Source organism: Wickerhamomyces anomalus (genome assembly GCF_001661255.1).
Source record: "Wickerhamomyces anomalus NRRL Y-366-8 unplaced genomic scaffold WICANscaffold_3, whole genome shotgun sequence".
Taxonomy (NCBI): Eukaryota; Fungi; Ascomycota; class Saccharomycetes; order Phaffomycetales; family Wickerhamomycetaceae; genus Hansenula; species Hansenula anomala.
This window is the reverse complement of record NW_017567112.1, coordinates 1,206,030-1,220,513: the sequence shown is the minus strand read 5'-3', so window position 1 is coordinate 1,220,513 and position 14,484 is coordinate 1,206,030. Positions and strand designations below refer to the sequence as shown.

General features: G+C 34.4%; 7 protein-coding genes across 7 annotated transcripts; 6 read left to right on the top strand and 1 right to left on the bottom strand.

Annotated features, from left to right (window-relative positions):
• Positions 1-390: 390 nt before the first annotated feature.
• Positions 391-821, top strand: VTC1 (Vtc1p; the record flags this gene model as incomplete). The annotated part of the gene is made up of 2 exons (XM_019185638.1): positions 391-424; positions 487-821. The coding sequence occupies 2 exons, from the start codon at positions 391-393 to the stop codon at positions 819-821; spliced, it is 369 nt and encodes a 122-aa protein (XP_019039289.1).
• A 387-nt stretch (positions 822-1,208) lies between these two features.
• Positions 1,209-1,463, top strand: WICANDRAFT_29884 (uncharacterized protein; the record flags this gene model as incomplete). The annotated part of the gene is made up of 2 exons (XM_019181663.1): positions 1,209-1,267; positions 1,322-1,463. 2 exons carry the CDS (start codon positions 1,209-1,211, stop codon positions 1,461-1,463), a joined length of 201 nt encoding a protein of 66 aa, XP_019039288.1.
• Positions 1,464-3,025: 1,562 nt separating this feature from the next.
• ALD5 (aldehyde dehydrogenase (NAD(P)(+)) ALD5) lies at positions 3,026-4,597 on the top strand (the record flags this gene model as incomplete). The annotated part of the gene is made up of 1 exon (XM_019181683.1): positions 3,026-4,597. The coding sequence occupies one exon, from the start codon at positions 3,026-3,028 to the stop codon at positions 4,595-4,597; it is 1,572 nt and encodes a 523-aa protein (XP_019039287.1).
• A 673-nt stretch (positions 4,598-5,270) lies between these two features.
• Positions 5,271-6,008, top strand: RPS24A (40S ribosomal protein eS24; the record flags this gene model as incomplete). The annotated part of the gene is made up of 2 exons (XM_019184776.1): positions 5,271-5,273; positions 5,604-6,008. 2 exons carry the CDS (start codon positions 5,271-5,273, stop codon positions 6,006-6,008), a joined length of 408 nt encoding a protein of 135 aa, XP_019039286.1.
• A 1,182-nt stretch (positions 6,009-7,190) lies between these two features.
• PTP3 (tyrosine protein phosphatase PTP3) lies at positions 7,191-9,470 on the bottom strand (the record flags this gene model as incomplete). Its single annotated transcript, XM_019184775.1, has 1 exon — positions 7,191-9,470. One exon carries the CDS (start codon positions 9,468-9,470, stop codon positions 7,191-7,193), a length of 2,280 nt encoding a protein of 759 aa, XP_019039285.1.
• A 1,208-nt stretch (positions 9,471-10,678) lies between these two features.
• Positions 10,679-11,344, top strand: OKP1 (Okp1p; the record flags this gene model as incomplete). Its single annotated transcript, XM_019183412.1, has 1 exon — positions 10,679-11,344. One exon carries the CDS (start codon positions 10,679-10,681, stop codon positions 11,342-11,344), a length of 666 nt encoding a protein of 221 aa, XP_019039284.1.
• A 634-nt stretch (positions 11,345-11,978) lies between these two features.
• Positions 11,979-14,437, top strand: PBP1 (Pbp1p). The gene has a single exon (XM_019186351.1). The coding sequence runs from the start codon at positions 12,043-12,045 to the stop codon at positions 14,392-14,394; it is 2,352 nt and encodes a 783-aa protein (XP_019039283.1). The 5' UTR covers positions 11,979-12,042; the 3' UTR covers positions 14,395-14,437.
• The last annotated feature ends 47 nt before the right edge of the window (positions 14,438-14,484 follow it).

Below are 14,484 nucleotides of genomic sequence, written 5' to 3'. Positions count from 1 at the left end.
CATTATTGTATCAACGGGTTCTTACTTGATAGTTTAACATCTTTTTACACAAGTTTTGATGATTATGGCTCAAAAAACAATAACATATAGTCGGAATTAATCACATCACATGACTTTTCAGAACATCCCGTATTTTACCCTTTTCGGTATTCACTAGTTAGAGTTCCCACGTGCCACGAGTGAGAGAGCAGCTGTTTGAAGAGGAATAGGCCCTGATGAATAGGCAGCCTAACTGATGAAAATGTTTTAGAGATGCAACCAACTCTTTCTTTATAAACTACCACTCCAGCACACATTTGCAAAGAAAGCATCTATCCCAGATTCAATCATCAAGAGTATTGAATTAGAGTTGTAAGAACATCCTTTGCTATTTTCAAACACAAGAAAAAAATGTCCTCAAATCCATTATTACAAACTACACCAGGTTAGTACAAACGTTTAAATCAAATGTCATAATGACTGACGGAATATTAACATCGAGAATAGGTAAAAGAATTGCATTACCAACAAGAGTGGAACCAAAAGTGTTTTTCGCTAATGAACGTACATTCTTATCATGGTTAAATTTCACAGTGATATTAGGTGGGTTAGGTGTTGGTTTATTGAATTTTGGTGATAAAGTTGGTAGAGTTAGTGCAGGTTTATTCACTTTAGTTGCAATGGCTACTATGCTTTACGCTTTAGTAACGTATCATTGGAGAGCTGTTGCTATAAGAAAGAGAGGTAGTGGTCCTTATGATGATAGATTTGGTCCAACTATGTTGTGTTTCTTTTTATTGGTTGCTGTTGTCGTTAACTTCATCTTGAGAATAAGGGCTTAAAGAGAGAGCTTTATTCTAATCTAATTAATCAATTCAAATCCATATAATATATTTAGGGTTCCACCCATAATACAAGAATCATTTAATGTCTACTACAATGTTTTAAAAGGTGATGGAAGTGGAGTTCAAACTTCAGAGGAATTGTACAAAGGATGATCAATATTCTCCCTTCATATCATTCCTTCTATTTCTTTAACTTCACTGAATAACAACTCGTAAATACAACATTTCACTAATCTTTTTGTTCACCCCCATGAGGCTAAAATAAAATTCGCGAAGACACTTAAATTCGCGAATTTGTTTATTTTTCTGATTTGACAGCTATCGATGAGATTTTGATAGGAGAATTGAAGTTTGTACGACAAGCAATATTTTAGATACTACACAATGGATCCTCGTGTAAGAAACTTGTACAAGAGGCTGTTATGGATCGGTAGAGACTATCCGTGAGTTGAAGCAGCTTTCCAGATCAAATATGCTCTGTATTCTAACCTTTCTAGTCAAGGATATGATTATTTCAAAGGAAAGCTTCGTAAAGGATTTATCAAGAATCGTCAACTAGAGGGGCAAGAAGTTGAAAAAGCTCTTGAGAAGGGTGAATTTATCTATAAAGGTGAGTCGAACTGCTTTTTGAATCAATGAATTATGAGAACTAATGTATGGAATTAGAGGTTGAAGCATTGATCTTTTTAACACGTTATAGAGAACTGAAAAGAAGGTATTATGATAGCTAGCTGGACAACTTATTGCATTGAGCCAAAGTGAATGTCCATTGATCTCGCTTAAATCACCAAGCGAAACTTCTTCAAGGGTCCAAAACTCCAAGCTGTTCAAGTCACCAATTATTGAGTCAACTTTGCTCAAAGCTCAAAATACTGGATTGGAAAACCCAACTGCAACAATCCAGTGGAATTTTAAAATCTTTTGCTAGAGGTGATCCATCAGTTATTCCAGTTGAAGCTGAAGTTCTTGGAGGTGTTTGTGTCGGAAATTCAAAGGTGTGTATAGAGTTAATCCGAATAGTTTACGCTTCTGCGTTTTCGCGTTTATGCTCAAATTGTAGAATCCAGCAATTTCATTGGCTGAAGGAGTTTAGGAAACGGCTTTAGCACATTTAAACACATTTCACAAATTTTGTGGTGGAAAAAGAAGAAAAACCTGGTTTCAGCCGTTTTATAGATATGGGAAAGATGAGCTTTATGGTTGAATACTACACAAGAATGCTCTTTTTATAGCTTATTGATTGAATAGTACATTTGATCTAGTCGAGGAGGTCTCGGTGTTTAGCTCCTTGAGATCAAGAACTCGACAACAACATGGACGTGTTCAATACGCCACTGGGAAAGCCCTTAACTTGGTGAAACAGGTGCGGGGGTGCTGAGAAAAATAAGGATCTGTAATTTGTGAAGACAACCTGAGAGAGATTCTAAAAGCTGAGAATTAGGTTCAAGGAACCAGTGAATCAAGAAGTTGTACAGATTTCCAAAGGGTCAGTTGTAAGTTGACGTACTGATTCGTCGAAAGCTTAAATTGAAGTACTCTTTAAATCATCAAGTACTACCACTTTGTAACTACTTTTAGTGCTCCTCAAGTGTCCCTCAGATAGGCCCCTCTGGGCTTAAGAACCACATCCTCTCGAGTCTCTATCTCTATACTTGGCTTTACTACGGAAATTCATCGCCCCTATAATCAATTAATTATTTGTAATGTTTTGTTGAAGCCGTTGTTGACGATGGAGACCTACAATTTGGAGAGGGGAAAGCACCAGGAAAAGAAACATGAATTGGTTGAGCAAGAAACTGAGCTAAAGTAAAGCCAGGTACAAGTTGTGGGTAGTACACATGGAGATAGGAACTCATAATAATACAACTACAATCAACTTCATCAACTACAACTTCAACTGAACAACCACCTACAAATGGCTTTCCACTTCTTTTCATCTCATTTCTCATCTCGTTTCAGCCGTGTCTAATTTTTTTCACCACGGCAGCAGCAGAATTGGTACAGATAACCGTAGCTCTAGGATTCCGTTTGGCTTAAAACCGTTGAGAATAGAGAAGCAGAATAACGTCAATGCCCCACCTTGGACTTTAGAAACATTTCCAAGTATTTCTCATCATGGGTATAAATTGACCTAGTTTCCCTCAATCTAATTCCATCATGGAATTTTAGTTTTCAGTACTCCATCCATCGTTTGTTTCAAGATGTTTAGATTCCAAACTACTAAAACAGCTTTGAGAAATGTCTCATTGCTTTCATTAAAAGCATCAAGAAACTATTCAACCATCCCATTATCCGTTCCAATCACTTTACCAAATGGTATCACTTATGATCAACCAACTGGTTTATTCATTGATGGTAAATTCGTTGCTTCAAGACAACATAAAACTTTTGAAGTTATAAACCCTTCAACTGAAGAAGAAATTACTCATGTTTATGAAGCTAGAGAAGATGATGTTGAAATTGCTGTTGAAGCTGCTCAAAGAGCATTTGACTCTTCATGGTCAACTTCAGATCCAGAATTCAGAGGTCGTGTTTTATATAAATTGGCTGAATTAATTGACCAACATGCTGAAACCTTGGCTGGTATTGAATCTTTAGATAATGGTAAATCTTTATTATGTGCTAGATATGATGTTGCTTTAGTTGCTAAATATATTAGATCTTGTGCTGGTTGGACTGATAAAGTTTATGGTCGTGTCATTGAAACTGGTGATTCTCATTTCAACTATTCAAGAAGAGAACCAATTGGTGTTTGTGGTCAAATTATCCCATGGAATTTCCCATTATTAATGTGGTCATGGAAAATCGGTCCTGCTTTAGCTACTGGTAACACTGTTGTTTTAAAACCTGCTGAAGCTACTCCTTTATCTGCCTTGTATGTCTCAAAATTGGTTGCTGAAGCTGGTATTCCAGCTGGTGTTGTTAACATTGTTCCAGGTTTCGGTAAAATTGTTGGTGAAAAAATCTCTACTCATCCAAAGATTAAGAAAGTTGCATTTACTGGTTCTACTGCTACTGGTCGTCATATTATGAAAGCTGCTGCTGAATCTAACTTGAAAAAAGTCACTTTAGAATTAGGTGGTAAATCTCCAAATATTGTTTTCAATGATGCTGATATTAAACAAACTGTCCAATCCTTAATTACTGGTATTTTCTTCAACTCTGGTGAAATCTGTTGTGCTGGTTCAAGAGTTTACGTTCAAGATGGTATCTATGATGAAGTCTTAAAAGAATTCAAATCATTTGCTGAAGGTTTGAAAATTGGTAACCCATTTGAAGATGGTGTTTTCCAAGGTGCTCAAACTTCTCAAATGCAAGTTGATAAGATCTTACAATATGTTGACATTGGTAAATCTGAAGGTGCTACTTTAATTTCTGGTGGTGAAAGATTAAACCAAAAAGGTTACTTCATCAAACCAACTATCTTTGCTGATGTTAAAGAAGACTCAAGAATTGTTAAAGAAGAAATCTTTGGTCCAGTTGTTACTGTTTCCAAATTCTCCACTGTTGAAGAAGCTATCAAATTAGCTAATGATACCAACTATGGTTTAGCTGCTGGTATTCACACCACTGATATCAACAAAGCTATTGATGTTTCAAACAGAGTCAAAGCTGGTACTGTCTGGATCAACACTTATAACGATTTCCATCAACAAGTTCCATTTGGTGGTTATGGTGAATCTGGTATTGGTAGAGAAATGGGTGCTGATGCCTTGGATAACTATACTCAAGTTAAAGGTGTTAGAATTGCTATCCAAAAGAAACAATTCTAAGAAAGCAGTTGTGCCTGTTTGATATGATACACTATTACTAAATATTCTATTACTGTATAAATATTCCTTATGAAAGAATTTAATGACATTTGTGATTTTTTGTTAATTGATTGAATGTAGAACATTGGTAAAGTAATTTGTACAGATGTTCCAACTTCGTATTGAACTGCTACCTGATCATTAAGAAGTGAAACTCTTTGATGTAGCTTGGGTGGCGATCACTGCAAGAGATAGGATATTAACTGACCAAGTACCAAAGACTCGATCCTTTTAAAGTATTTAATCATCAACTATTCACCCCAGATTATGAATCTATAAGTTCCATCAAAGTAGTGTCCCATGCCATATCTAGATCACGCGTAATTTGTGGAACAGCATATCCATACAATTATCAGCTTCCCTGTGTAAAACTCATCCCTAACAAAGTCAATGCTACTCGAATTCGCGAAACTTCACTTGTTTTTTTTGTGACTGTGACTGCGAAACATCAGAACACCACCAAACAACATCGCGAATGTGAAATTACATAATATTCATTCAGTTCTTACGTAACTTTATGAATTTTTTTTTTTCACCAAAGCACTCTCAGAAAATCATAAAGCTTTTTGTTGAAATTCTTCATCAACTACATACTAAACAGCATCTTCATATAGAACATCAAGAAATCAACAAGATGGTATGTGCTGAAAGAAGTATCGAACACCCGTTGGAATGAGAGATGACGAATGACATGGTATCATAAAGAGGGAGTATTCAAGAGAGATTGTATGAGATTGGCAAATGAAGGACATCATTAAAACATCAACTAAACAAATCAAATGAGGACTCAACAATTATGATAGAATATAAAATTATGGAACAATCTTTGATTGAATATCATTCTTCTATTTGAGGAAAAGTCCATATGCCTTTATTCAACATCTCAGTCTGAATCTCTCACTCATCCAATTGGAGCGATTAATCTTTATGAGTGAATCCATATACTAACATTTATTCTTTTTTTTAGAGTGACGCTATTACCATCAGAACTAGAAAAGTTATTTCAAACCCATTATTAGCAAGATTACAATTTGTTATTGATGTTTTACATCCAAACAGAGCTAATGTTTCAAAAGATGAATTACGTGAAAAATTAGCTGCTACTTACAAAGCTGACAAAGATGCTGTCTCAGTTTTCGGTTTCAGAACTCAATACGGTGGTGGTAAATCAACTGGTTTCGGTTTAGTTTACAACTCTGTTGCTGATGCTAAAAAATTTGAACCAACTTACCGTTTAGTTAGATACGGTTTAGCTGAAAAAGTTGAAAAACCATCAAGACAACAAAGAAAACAACGTAAAAACAGAGACAAGAAAACTTTCGGTACTGGTAAACGTGCTGCTAAACATGCTGCTAAACGTAGTGCTGATTAAGGAAACTAAATTCATGTCTTTTTTGGTTTTTTTATGTATGTAAATTTGAAAAGAGGTAAAAAAGTTTATTGTTTATTAGTTTAATTAATTACATGGTGGGTTATTTGAATTCATACAAATAGAATGCTCGTACTTTAACGAATATCTGCTCTTTGAATACCGATTTCGATACAATTAATCCATTCATGTTCATGTTCGATTCTTATATAATCAGAGAACGAATTCGCGAACGCCAAATAAATCAACACGTACAATTTTAAACGTCAACTTCAACCTAAACATCTTTAAGGATACACTCAACCTAGAATGTTTGGACTAGGGAAGCTATTCTATGGTATGTGGAAATTACTCTTAGAGCACCAACGACTTTAAGTGAGACTAACCTTTAACTTTAGCTATTCTTTTATTAGTGAATGCAATTGCTGTTTTAAGTGAAGATAGATTCTTGAAAAGAAGTGAGTATTTAAGAGAGGTGGACCAATTCAGATTACTTATCATCTTTCCGTATTGCCTTCTGGAAGTTGGTAATAAAGGAAACACGTCCATATATTACGCAAGATCTGAAAAACTAACATCTGTAACAGTCGGTTTGGGACAAGATACACAACCTTCATTCAATCCAAATAATGAAGGCTCAACAAAATCAAGAATAATTAATCTAATAAGTGCAATTCAAACACTATTGAGAATACCTTTGATCGTGGTGAATACTGTTGTTATTATTTATGAGTTAATACTTGGTTAAAACAAGATAATGGTGGGGTGTATTGTATATTAATGAAAGATATTTTGCATGGAAAGCTGTTGTCCTTTACAATGGGCCCTAAGAAACGAATAGTCACTACCGAGAACTTGATATATGCGTTGGAAATCGCATCAAAATGAATTGCGTGAAGTATTAATATCTACTAACTGGTGTATCTCGATTCATGAACTCGTTATATTAAACTTACTTAATAAATAATATCCATATTTGATTAAAATTGTAACTTGTTAACACTCATTTTCTTTTCCCAAATCCATTAAAATTATTCTTTTCTAAATGTTTTTTTACCTCCTTTTTTATATTTTTCTTTTTTTATTTCAATTATTGTTCTTTTCCTTTAAACTGAGTATTCTTTACTCCCTATTATTTTCCATCATTATCATTATTGTATTTCAATACTCTTTACCCATTTCCAATTATTTGACTTCACTTAAGTAATTCTTCAAAATGTTTAGATTATCCAACTCTCCAAACATATCATTTCTAAAATCTTTAAAATTCTCATAATAATTCAACAAACAATCATAAATGAATAAATATTGTCTTAAATTTTGCACCATTGAAATTCTTTGGACTCTAAAGTTTTCCACAATCTCAAAAATTGGGTCAAAATCAATCAAACTCTTGTTATTGTTATTATTCATATCACTAAAATCAAATTTAGTATTGATTATTGAATCCAAAGTACAAAAAGTTCCAGTACGTCCACAACCTGCAGAACAATGAACAATAACATTTTGATCTTGTTTTTGTAAATGATCCAAAATTGTCTTTTTCAAGTAGATTAATTTTAAAACATCAACTTGTTGATTCTCAACCATAATATCAAAATCTGACCAATTTAATATTTGAATCTGTAAAACTTCTTTATTATATTTTGTCAATCTTAATCTTCTCAATACAAAATCATTTAAGTTTGTTCTTTCCAAGATTTCAAAGTTTTCTGAATCATCCCAATATGGGAAACATTTTTCAATACCATTTTCAAATTGATTTGTTAATGAAATTATCAAAGAAATATCATTATCTTCGCACAATTTTGTGAAATCTTTTGTTGTTTCAGATAATGGAGCTTGAGTAGCGATATATCTCAATTTTGTTAACTGGGGACAATTGATGAAATTTGCATTGATATATCCTTGATGTTCTTGAGTAGGAGTTAATGATAGTTTAACGCGACTATGTTCATATGGGAAAATATCTTTATAACGGTTTTTAAAACCTAATTCAATACCTGAAGTAACATTATTCGTGGCAACTAAATTATTGATTCTTTTCTTTTCTTCAATTTCAAGATTTTTAAACTTTTCAAACAACGACAAGTAGTTATTCTTATCCAGAACTGTCTTTAGCCATTTTGGTAAAGGTTTTTCAATGTTCTCATCAGGTCTATTTATGGTTGAATTCAAAAATTTAAATTCATTGATGATTTTATAATTATCAAAATCATAAAATTCTTCATTGTGTCTAATTTTGAAAACTGGAGTTTTGGGCAACTTTGGTAATTGAAATCTTGATAAATTTGGAGAGATTGGTGTTGATGAAGAAATATTTGCCAATGATAATGATCTATTATGTGGTGGCTTTATTGGTTGATGACCTGTTGAATGATTATTAGCGTTCCCGTTTGAATTTGATGACGCTTCTGTTAGACCTGGGAATTCCTCATTAAAATTGATCAAGCCATTCTTCAGTACGTATATTTCACCTTTAAAATTTTGATCATTTAAAAACTTGTTTGATGTCCCATAAGCTGCTAAAGATATTTCGTTGTTTGTAACACTTGAATCATCATAAATAATAATTTTCTTATCTGATGCCTCTTCATCACTCAAAAACTTGTTGATCTTTACATTTTCTATGATTGAAAGATTACTCAAACATCTTGTAAGTGTAAAGTTTGATCTTTTCAATAAAGTTGAGGGTAAATTGAAATTTATGGCATTCTTGATATGCTTTGTGTTATAATCAATATATGGACGAACATCTAGTATCAAAATAGAATTGTCTTCATCACTTGTCATACCTTCTAAAATTAATGACAATTCAGTATTAGTCATTGTGGATATTGTGGAAGGAATTGGAAATTTTGCAACTTTCTTCAATTGAAATGTACTATTTGATGAGGATGCTGAGGATGAAGATGCTGATGAGCATAATGAACCATTAGGAGATGAGGTTAGCAAAGGAAATGTGCTATGATGGGTGATTTCTGGTGATCCAAAGCTGGTTATAGCATTAAAGGAAGGCACTGAAGAGGCAGAATTAAATCTCTTTAATCTGAAACTATTAAGGGTATCTATTGAATTTATTGAATTCAAAGAATCATTCTTATTGTGTAACGACTCCACTAGTGTTGATTCTGAGTTTACTGTATCTCTTGAACTGACCTTCTTTAGGGACAAATTTGCAAAAGATTTCTCGAATTGGTTCGACGTGTCCATCAAGTTTTCATCTATGGTACCAATCCTTGAATGCTTGAATTTCGAGTGAGAAACATGATTTATTGATTCAGGGGATGCAAAATATGATGATGGTTGTTGAATTTGAAAGGTTTCCTTGACACTGGTGGCGATAATGTTGTTGTTATTGTTGGTATCTTTCTTAATGGCGTCAGCGCTGGAATTAGATGGGCCAGAAGAGTCTGGAAAAGTGAAGCCAGAGTTTTGTTCTAGGGGGCTTCTTAGTATTGACATTTTTGTGTTGGCATCTGTAGTTGGTTTTGTAGAAGGCTAACTAGCAAAGTTTTTGTTGATGATGTTTTTGTTTTCGTTGTTGTTGATGATGGCTGTTCAGTTCCAATTTTGTTATTTTTAGTTGCAAATCTAAACGGTTGAAAAACGAGCAAGAACCACAGCGGTAACGCGACAGTAGAGAGTAGTGGTTTCTGGTTTGTAATCCACGAGCTTTGAGGTGGTTTGTCGTTGAGGGTTGGATGAAGCGCTGTGTTTGAAAGTGGAAAGCAGGTGTTTCTGGTGGTGATGATTTCGTTCTGGTGATAAATTTTTGTATTGTTCATGCCTCAGATTCAAGAGATTTCGGTGGGAAAAGAAAAAAAACAGGGCGGTTGGGCCAGCACCAGCCAAACATTGATTTTTACAAACGGGCACTACGTCATTTGCCTCGAATCTAGATTCACCTTGAAGAGATCGAGGATCCCGTAAAATAGGTACAATCACAAGGCTAGCAGATGAGTATGAGGCTTGAGAGTGTGTATGGTACTCTTACTCTGTTCTTAACAGGTAGACGGTCTATATCATCGTAGTGAAATTGCATGTTCTGATCGTAGAACGCGGGCTTGTGCTCTTTGAGCTATCAATTCAGTGTAGCACGGGCTAAGTATATATATTAAGTACTCCAGAGTTGGCTAGACTTCAATCGACATTTATCCATTTGAATGGTACTACTGACTGAAAAATATTATTCCTATACGTGATCGGTCAAATTGAGTATCGAGTCTGTACCAGCTCTGATTAATTATTTGACCATGTACGTCCAGTAATGCTCACCGACTTGACGTGTAAACCCTTCCCACAACCTATCTGTACTGCACTATCGCCCCGTAAACAATCTATTTGATAAATGAGCTCTTGGACATAAGGCTGTAAGGCAGACCTATTGTTCAACAATTGTGTGTGTGCCTAAAACGAGTTGGTTCTGTACAAATTATTTGTGGCACTCTGGTTTTAAAATGCTGAAACACGTTGAAAAAGGCTGGCCACTGGCTGAATCCCGACGCATTAAGCTTATCGGTTTTTGTAAGGCGTTGAAAGCCGCGCAAATCACGTCATGTGACTGAAACTTCACGTGACAGTATTTTTTTAAAATCGTGACGCGTAAAAATGACAGAAGTCAATATACAAAGTGATATGTATACTTCAAAGCAGCAAAGTCTTCTACAGGTATGGACGACAACAAGCTAATAAGGATATCCAAGAAGTATACAAACAGATCTATAAAATCATGGGAGAAACCACCTAAGCATATAATTTCCTCCGTGAACAAAATTCTACAAATGAACAAGACAAAAGCATTACAAGTATCCGCTTCCTCTAAAAAGACTGCAAATTTAATTCAACAAGATATAGATTTGAATGAATTCATAAAGCTATTCCTCAAACAACTAAGGAATACAAAGCTGCCTCATTCTCATCAACAGCGTCAACTAAATGAATTGGATTATGATCATGATTATCAATTGAAAAGAGAAGCTTTTTTAACAAATCTATATTCAAACGAATTAAACCAAGTTGAAAACTTGAAAAATACACTCAAGGAAGAAAATCTGCGGGATAAATCAATCACCAAGTTTGTCAAGAATTATGAAAAGTTGTATAAAGAAGAGTTGAAAAAATTGGAATCAATTGATGAATTGCCCCAATCCAGTCCAATGAATACAAAAAGGATAAATAAATCATTTGATACACTCCAGCTAAATACTGGAGATGAATCTGAAGATATTGCTGAAGTTTTAAAACAATTGGAAACACAATTAGATAAAATTGATGACAATACAAAGCATTTTCAAGAATTATCTAGACAAATAGATCAATTGTTGAATCAAATGTGATCAAGACTGAAAAATAAAACTACACCCTGTAGTTAAATTACTAATGGACAAAGGCGTGACTCTTGATCAAGCATCTATCTAGATGTGACCCGCTACACTGGCAAGTAATCGTAACAATTCACAGGTATTCCTATTAATTCGCGATCATGGTGCCCATCATTTTAGCACCTAAACCGAACTATTCTGGTGACATATCTCGATACAAACTTACATACCTAAATATAGTAGCTTATGAACATTTCCCACTTTAAATTACACTCAAAATCACCACTCCGTTACCAAAAATAGGCTCTCAAAGATTGGCTTACCCGACTATCTTTCTCCAATCTATGGTTTCCGCGAAAGTGTGTTTTTTTTCAGTTGAGAAAAATAAAAACAAAGTGTCAACGACAACAACAAAACTTTATCAAAGGCAAAATCAATCAACAACTTCGATATCCATCGAACAAGCATCCCATCACCTTGTTCAATTGGCCTCTTGATTGGAACTGCTCAAATCTCATTTAGAGGATACCCAAGAACCCCAGAACCTCATTCTTTTGTCCACAAGATAAGAGGATACAAAAAAGGATTTCGTTAGGCGTCGTGCTACAGGTTTGCCTTTACAACCAAGAAATCAACGTCAGCATAAACGCAATTGTTCAATTGAAAGTCTACCTCCCAATATACTTCATTCTATCACATTGATTTGATTCAAAATGAAACAAACTGGTGCTAATTCCACAGGATCAACTGGTCGCAATAACTCATTTGAAAAAAAACACAATCGTTCAACTTCGAAAAACAGTAATAATGGAAACTCAAAGAAATTAGAATCAAACAGCTCAAGTGCATCTAATTCTTCTCCAAGTAATGGTAATGCAGTCACTTCTCAATTGAATTTGTTGAACGATGAAGAATTACAAGCTCATTTGAATGATCGTTTATTATATTTGATTGTTAATTCAATTGGTTCACAAGTTAATATTTTAACTAATTCCGGGACAATTGTTAAAGGTGTTTTACAAAATGTTGATCCTAAATCTATGAAGATCATTGTTAAAAATGATGGTGAAGGTCAATTTACAAGTTTCAATTATGAAGATTTATTAGAATTTGAATTGGAAAATGTTGATTTATTCAACAATTCATATGTTTCAAACAAAGCTTCTTCTGGGTTCAGAACTGATCAAGATATTGGATTCAAAAATAGTAATGCCCCACGTCAAGAAATGGAAAAATGGGTTCCTGATGCTGCATTAGATGTTTCTTTAGATCAATTAACTTTTGATGAAAATGATCCAAATGGAAACGTTAAAAGTTGGGATCAATTTGAAACAAATGAAGTTAAATTTGGTGTTAAATCTGAATTCGATGAAGAATTATACACTACAAAGATTAATAAGAATGATCCAAATTATCAAAAAAATTTGGAAAAAGCTACTAAATTAGCTGCTGAAATTGAATCACAATCTTATAATGGTAATATCCATCTTGCTGAAGAACGTGGTTTGAAATTTGATGATAGTGGAGTCGATGAAGAAGATAAATATTCTGGTGTTGATAGATCAGTTTCAGTTGATGCTAAAGGTGATGCCTTATTCCAATCTTTGATCAATAAGGATTCTAAAAACTTTCAATTTGGTGATGAGAAATCCAAATATGTTCCTCCAAGTCAACGTTCTAAGATCCAAAATATTGATCCTTCAATTGTTTCTGCAACTAATAACGGAACCAAACCTACACCTGCTCCAAAACAATCATTGCCCTCAAAACCTCAAACTCAAGCACCTGCTCCTGTCTCAGAAAAAATCAAGAATGATACATCTGTTCCTCCAAAACCTCCAGTTAAAGAAGTCCAAAAACCTGAAACATCATCTAAACAAGAGAAAAAATCAGTCCCAGAACATTTGAAAAAATTGAACACTATCAACGAAATCAATGCTTTGAAAGAATTTTCTCAAACTTTCAAAATTCCATCAAAGTTCCCACAAGATTTATTACCAATTTTAGCAAAAGATAAATCAAAACAAGAGGAAATTATTAAAAAACAGGATAATTCAAAGAAAGACGTTGCGTCATCAACTACTTCATCCTCTAATGTTGCTTCTCCAAAACCAAAGACTGCAACACCAAAACTTTCAAGTGTCGCACCAACTAAGAAAGTCTATGATCCTGCTAAATCACAACCTTTCAAACTAAACCCAAAAGCTGCTGCCTTCACACCAACAACTGCAAATACTACACCATCTACAGCTTCAAATGTTTCAACTCCAGTCTTCAATAAAAATTCTCCAAGGTTGGCTTCAAATCAACCAACTCCAAATAACTATAATAGAAAAAGGTTCAACGCTACACCAGCTTCATTCTTTGGAAATGATAGAGTGCCATCTTTAGAAAAGCAATCCAAGAAGTTATATAATGACTTTAATTTCTTCAAAGGTTGTCTTGCTGAATTTGAAAAGAAGAAATCTGGTGAAAATGCTGAATTAAATAAGGATTTGAAATTCTTTTTGGAAAAACCATTTTTCACACCACCAACATGGACAAAGGATGAGTCTGAAAAACCTTACAAATCGTTCTTCCCAGCATTAGAGGCTATAAAATTCCAAAGAATGATGCCAACCCCTCTACCACCAAATCCAATGCAACAATTCCAACCTATCCCAATGATGCAACAACCTGGACCATTCTTTTATCCACCTCAACCTTTCATTCCTCAACATCAAAACTTTATTCAACTGTCGCCTCAAGCGCAGAGCCCAGCTCTACACTCTGGATCAATATCACCTTCCAATTCACCTTTCCAACAACAGAGACCAATGTATGGTCAACACCATCATCATAACTATCATCCAGCTGCATCAATGCCTTACCAACCTCAAAGATATGCTCCAAATACACCAATACCTCCACCAACTGGTTATAATCCAAATTATCCACCTGGTTCGAGTGGGATTCCAACACCTGGTATACCGATGACACCAATAAATCAAGGACCACCTCCGCCTCAATTCCAACCTCCTAGTGCTGGATCTCATCATCAAAATAGAGGTTATAAGCATTTCTGATTTGTCTTTTGATGATCTGGTATATCGTCTTGAGAAAATGAACAAAATTACTTCGCTAAGTTTTTGAAGAAATGTAGTCTTTCATATTAA

Excerpts from the sequence above, each read along its gene's own strand:
- PBP1 (XM_019186351.1), top strand. The coding sequence starts at position 12,043 with ATGAAACAAACTGGTGCTAATTCCACAGGATCAACTGGTCGCAATAAC.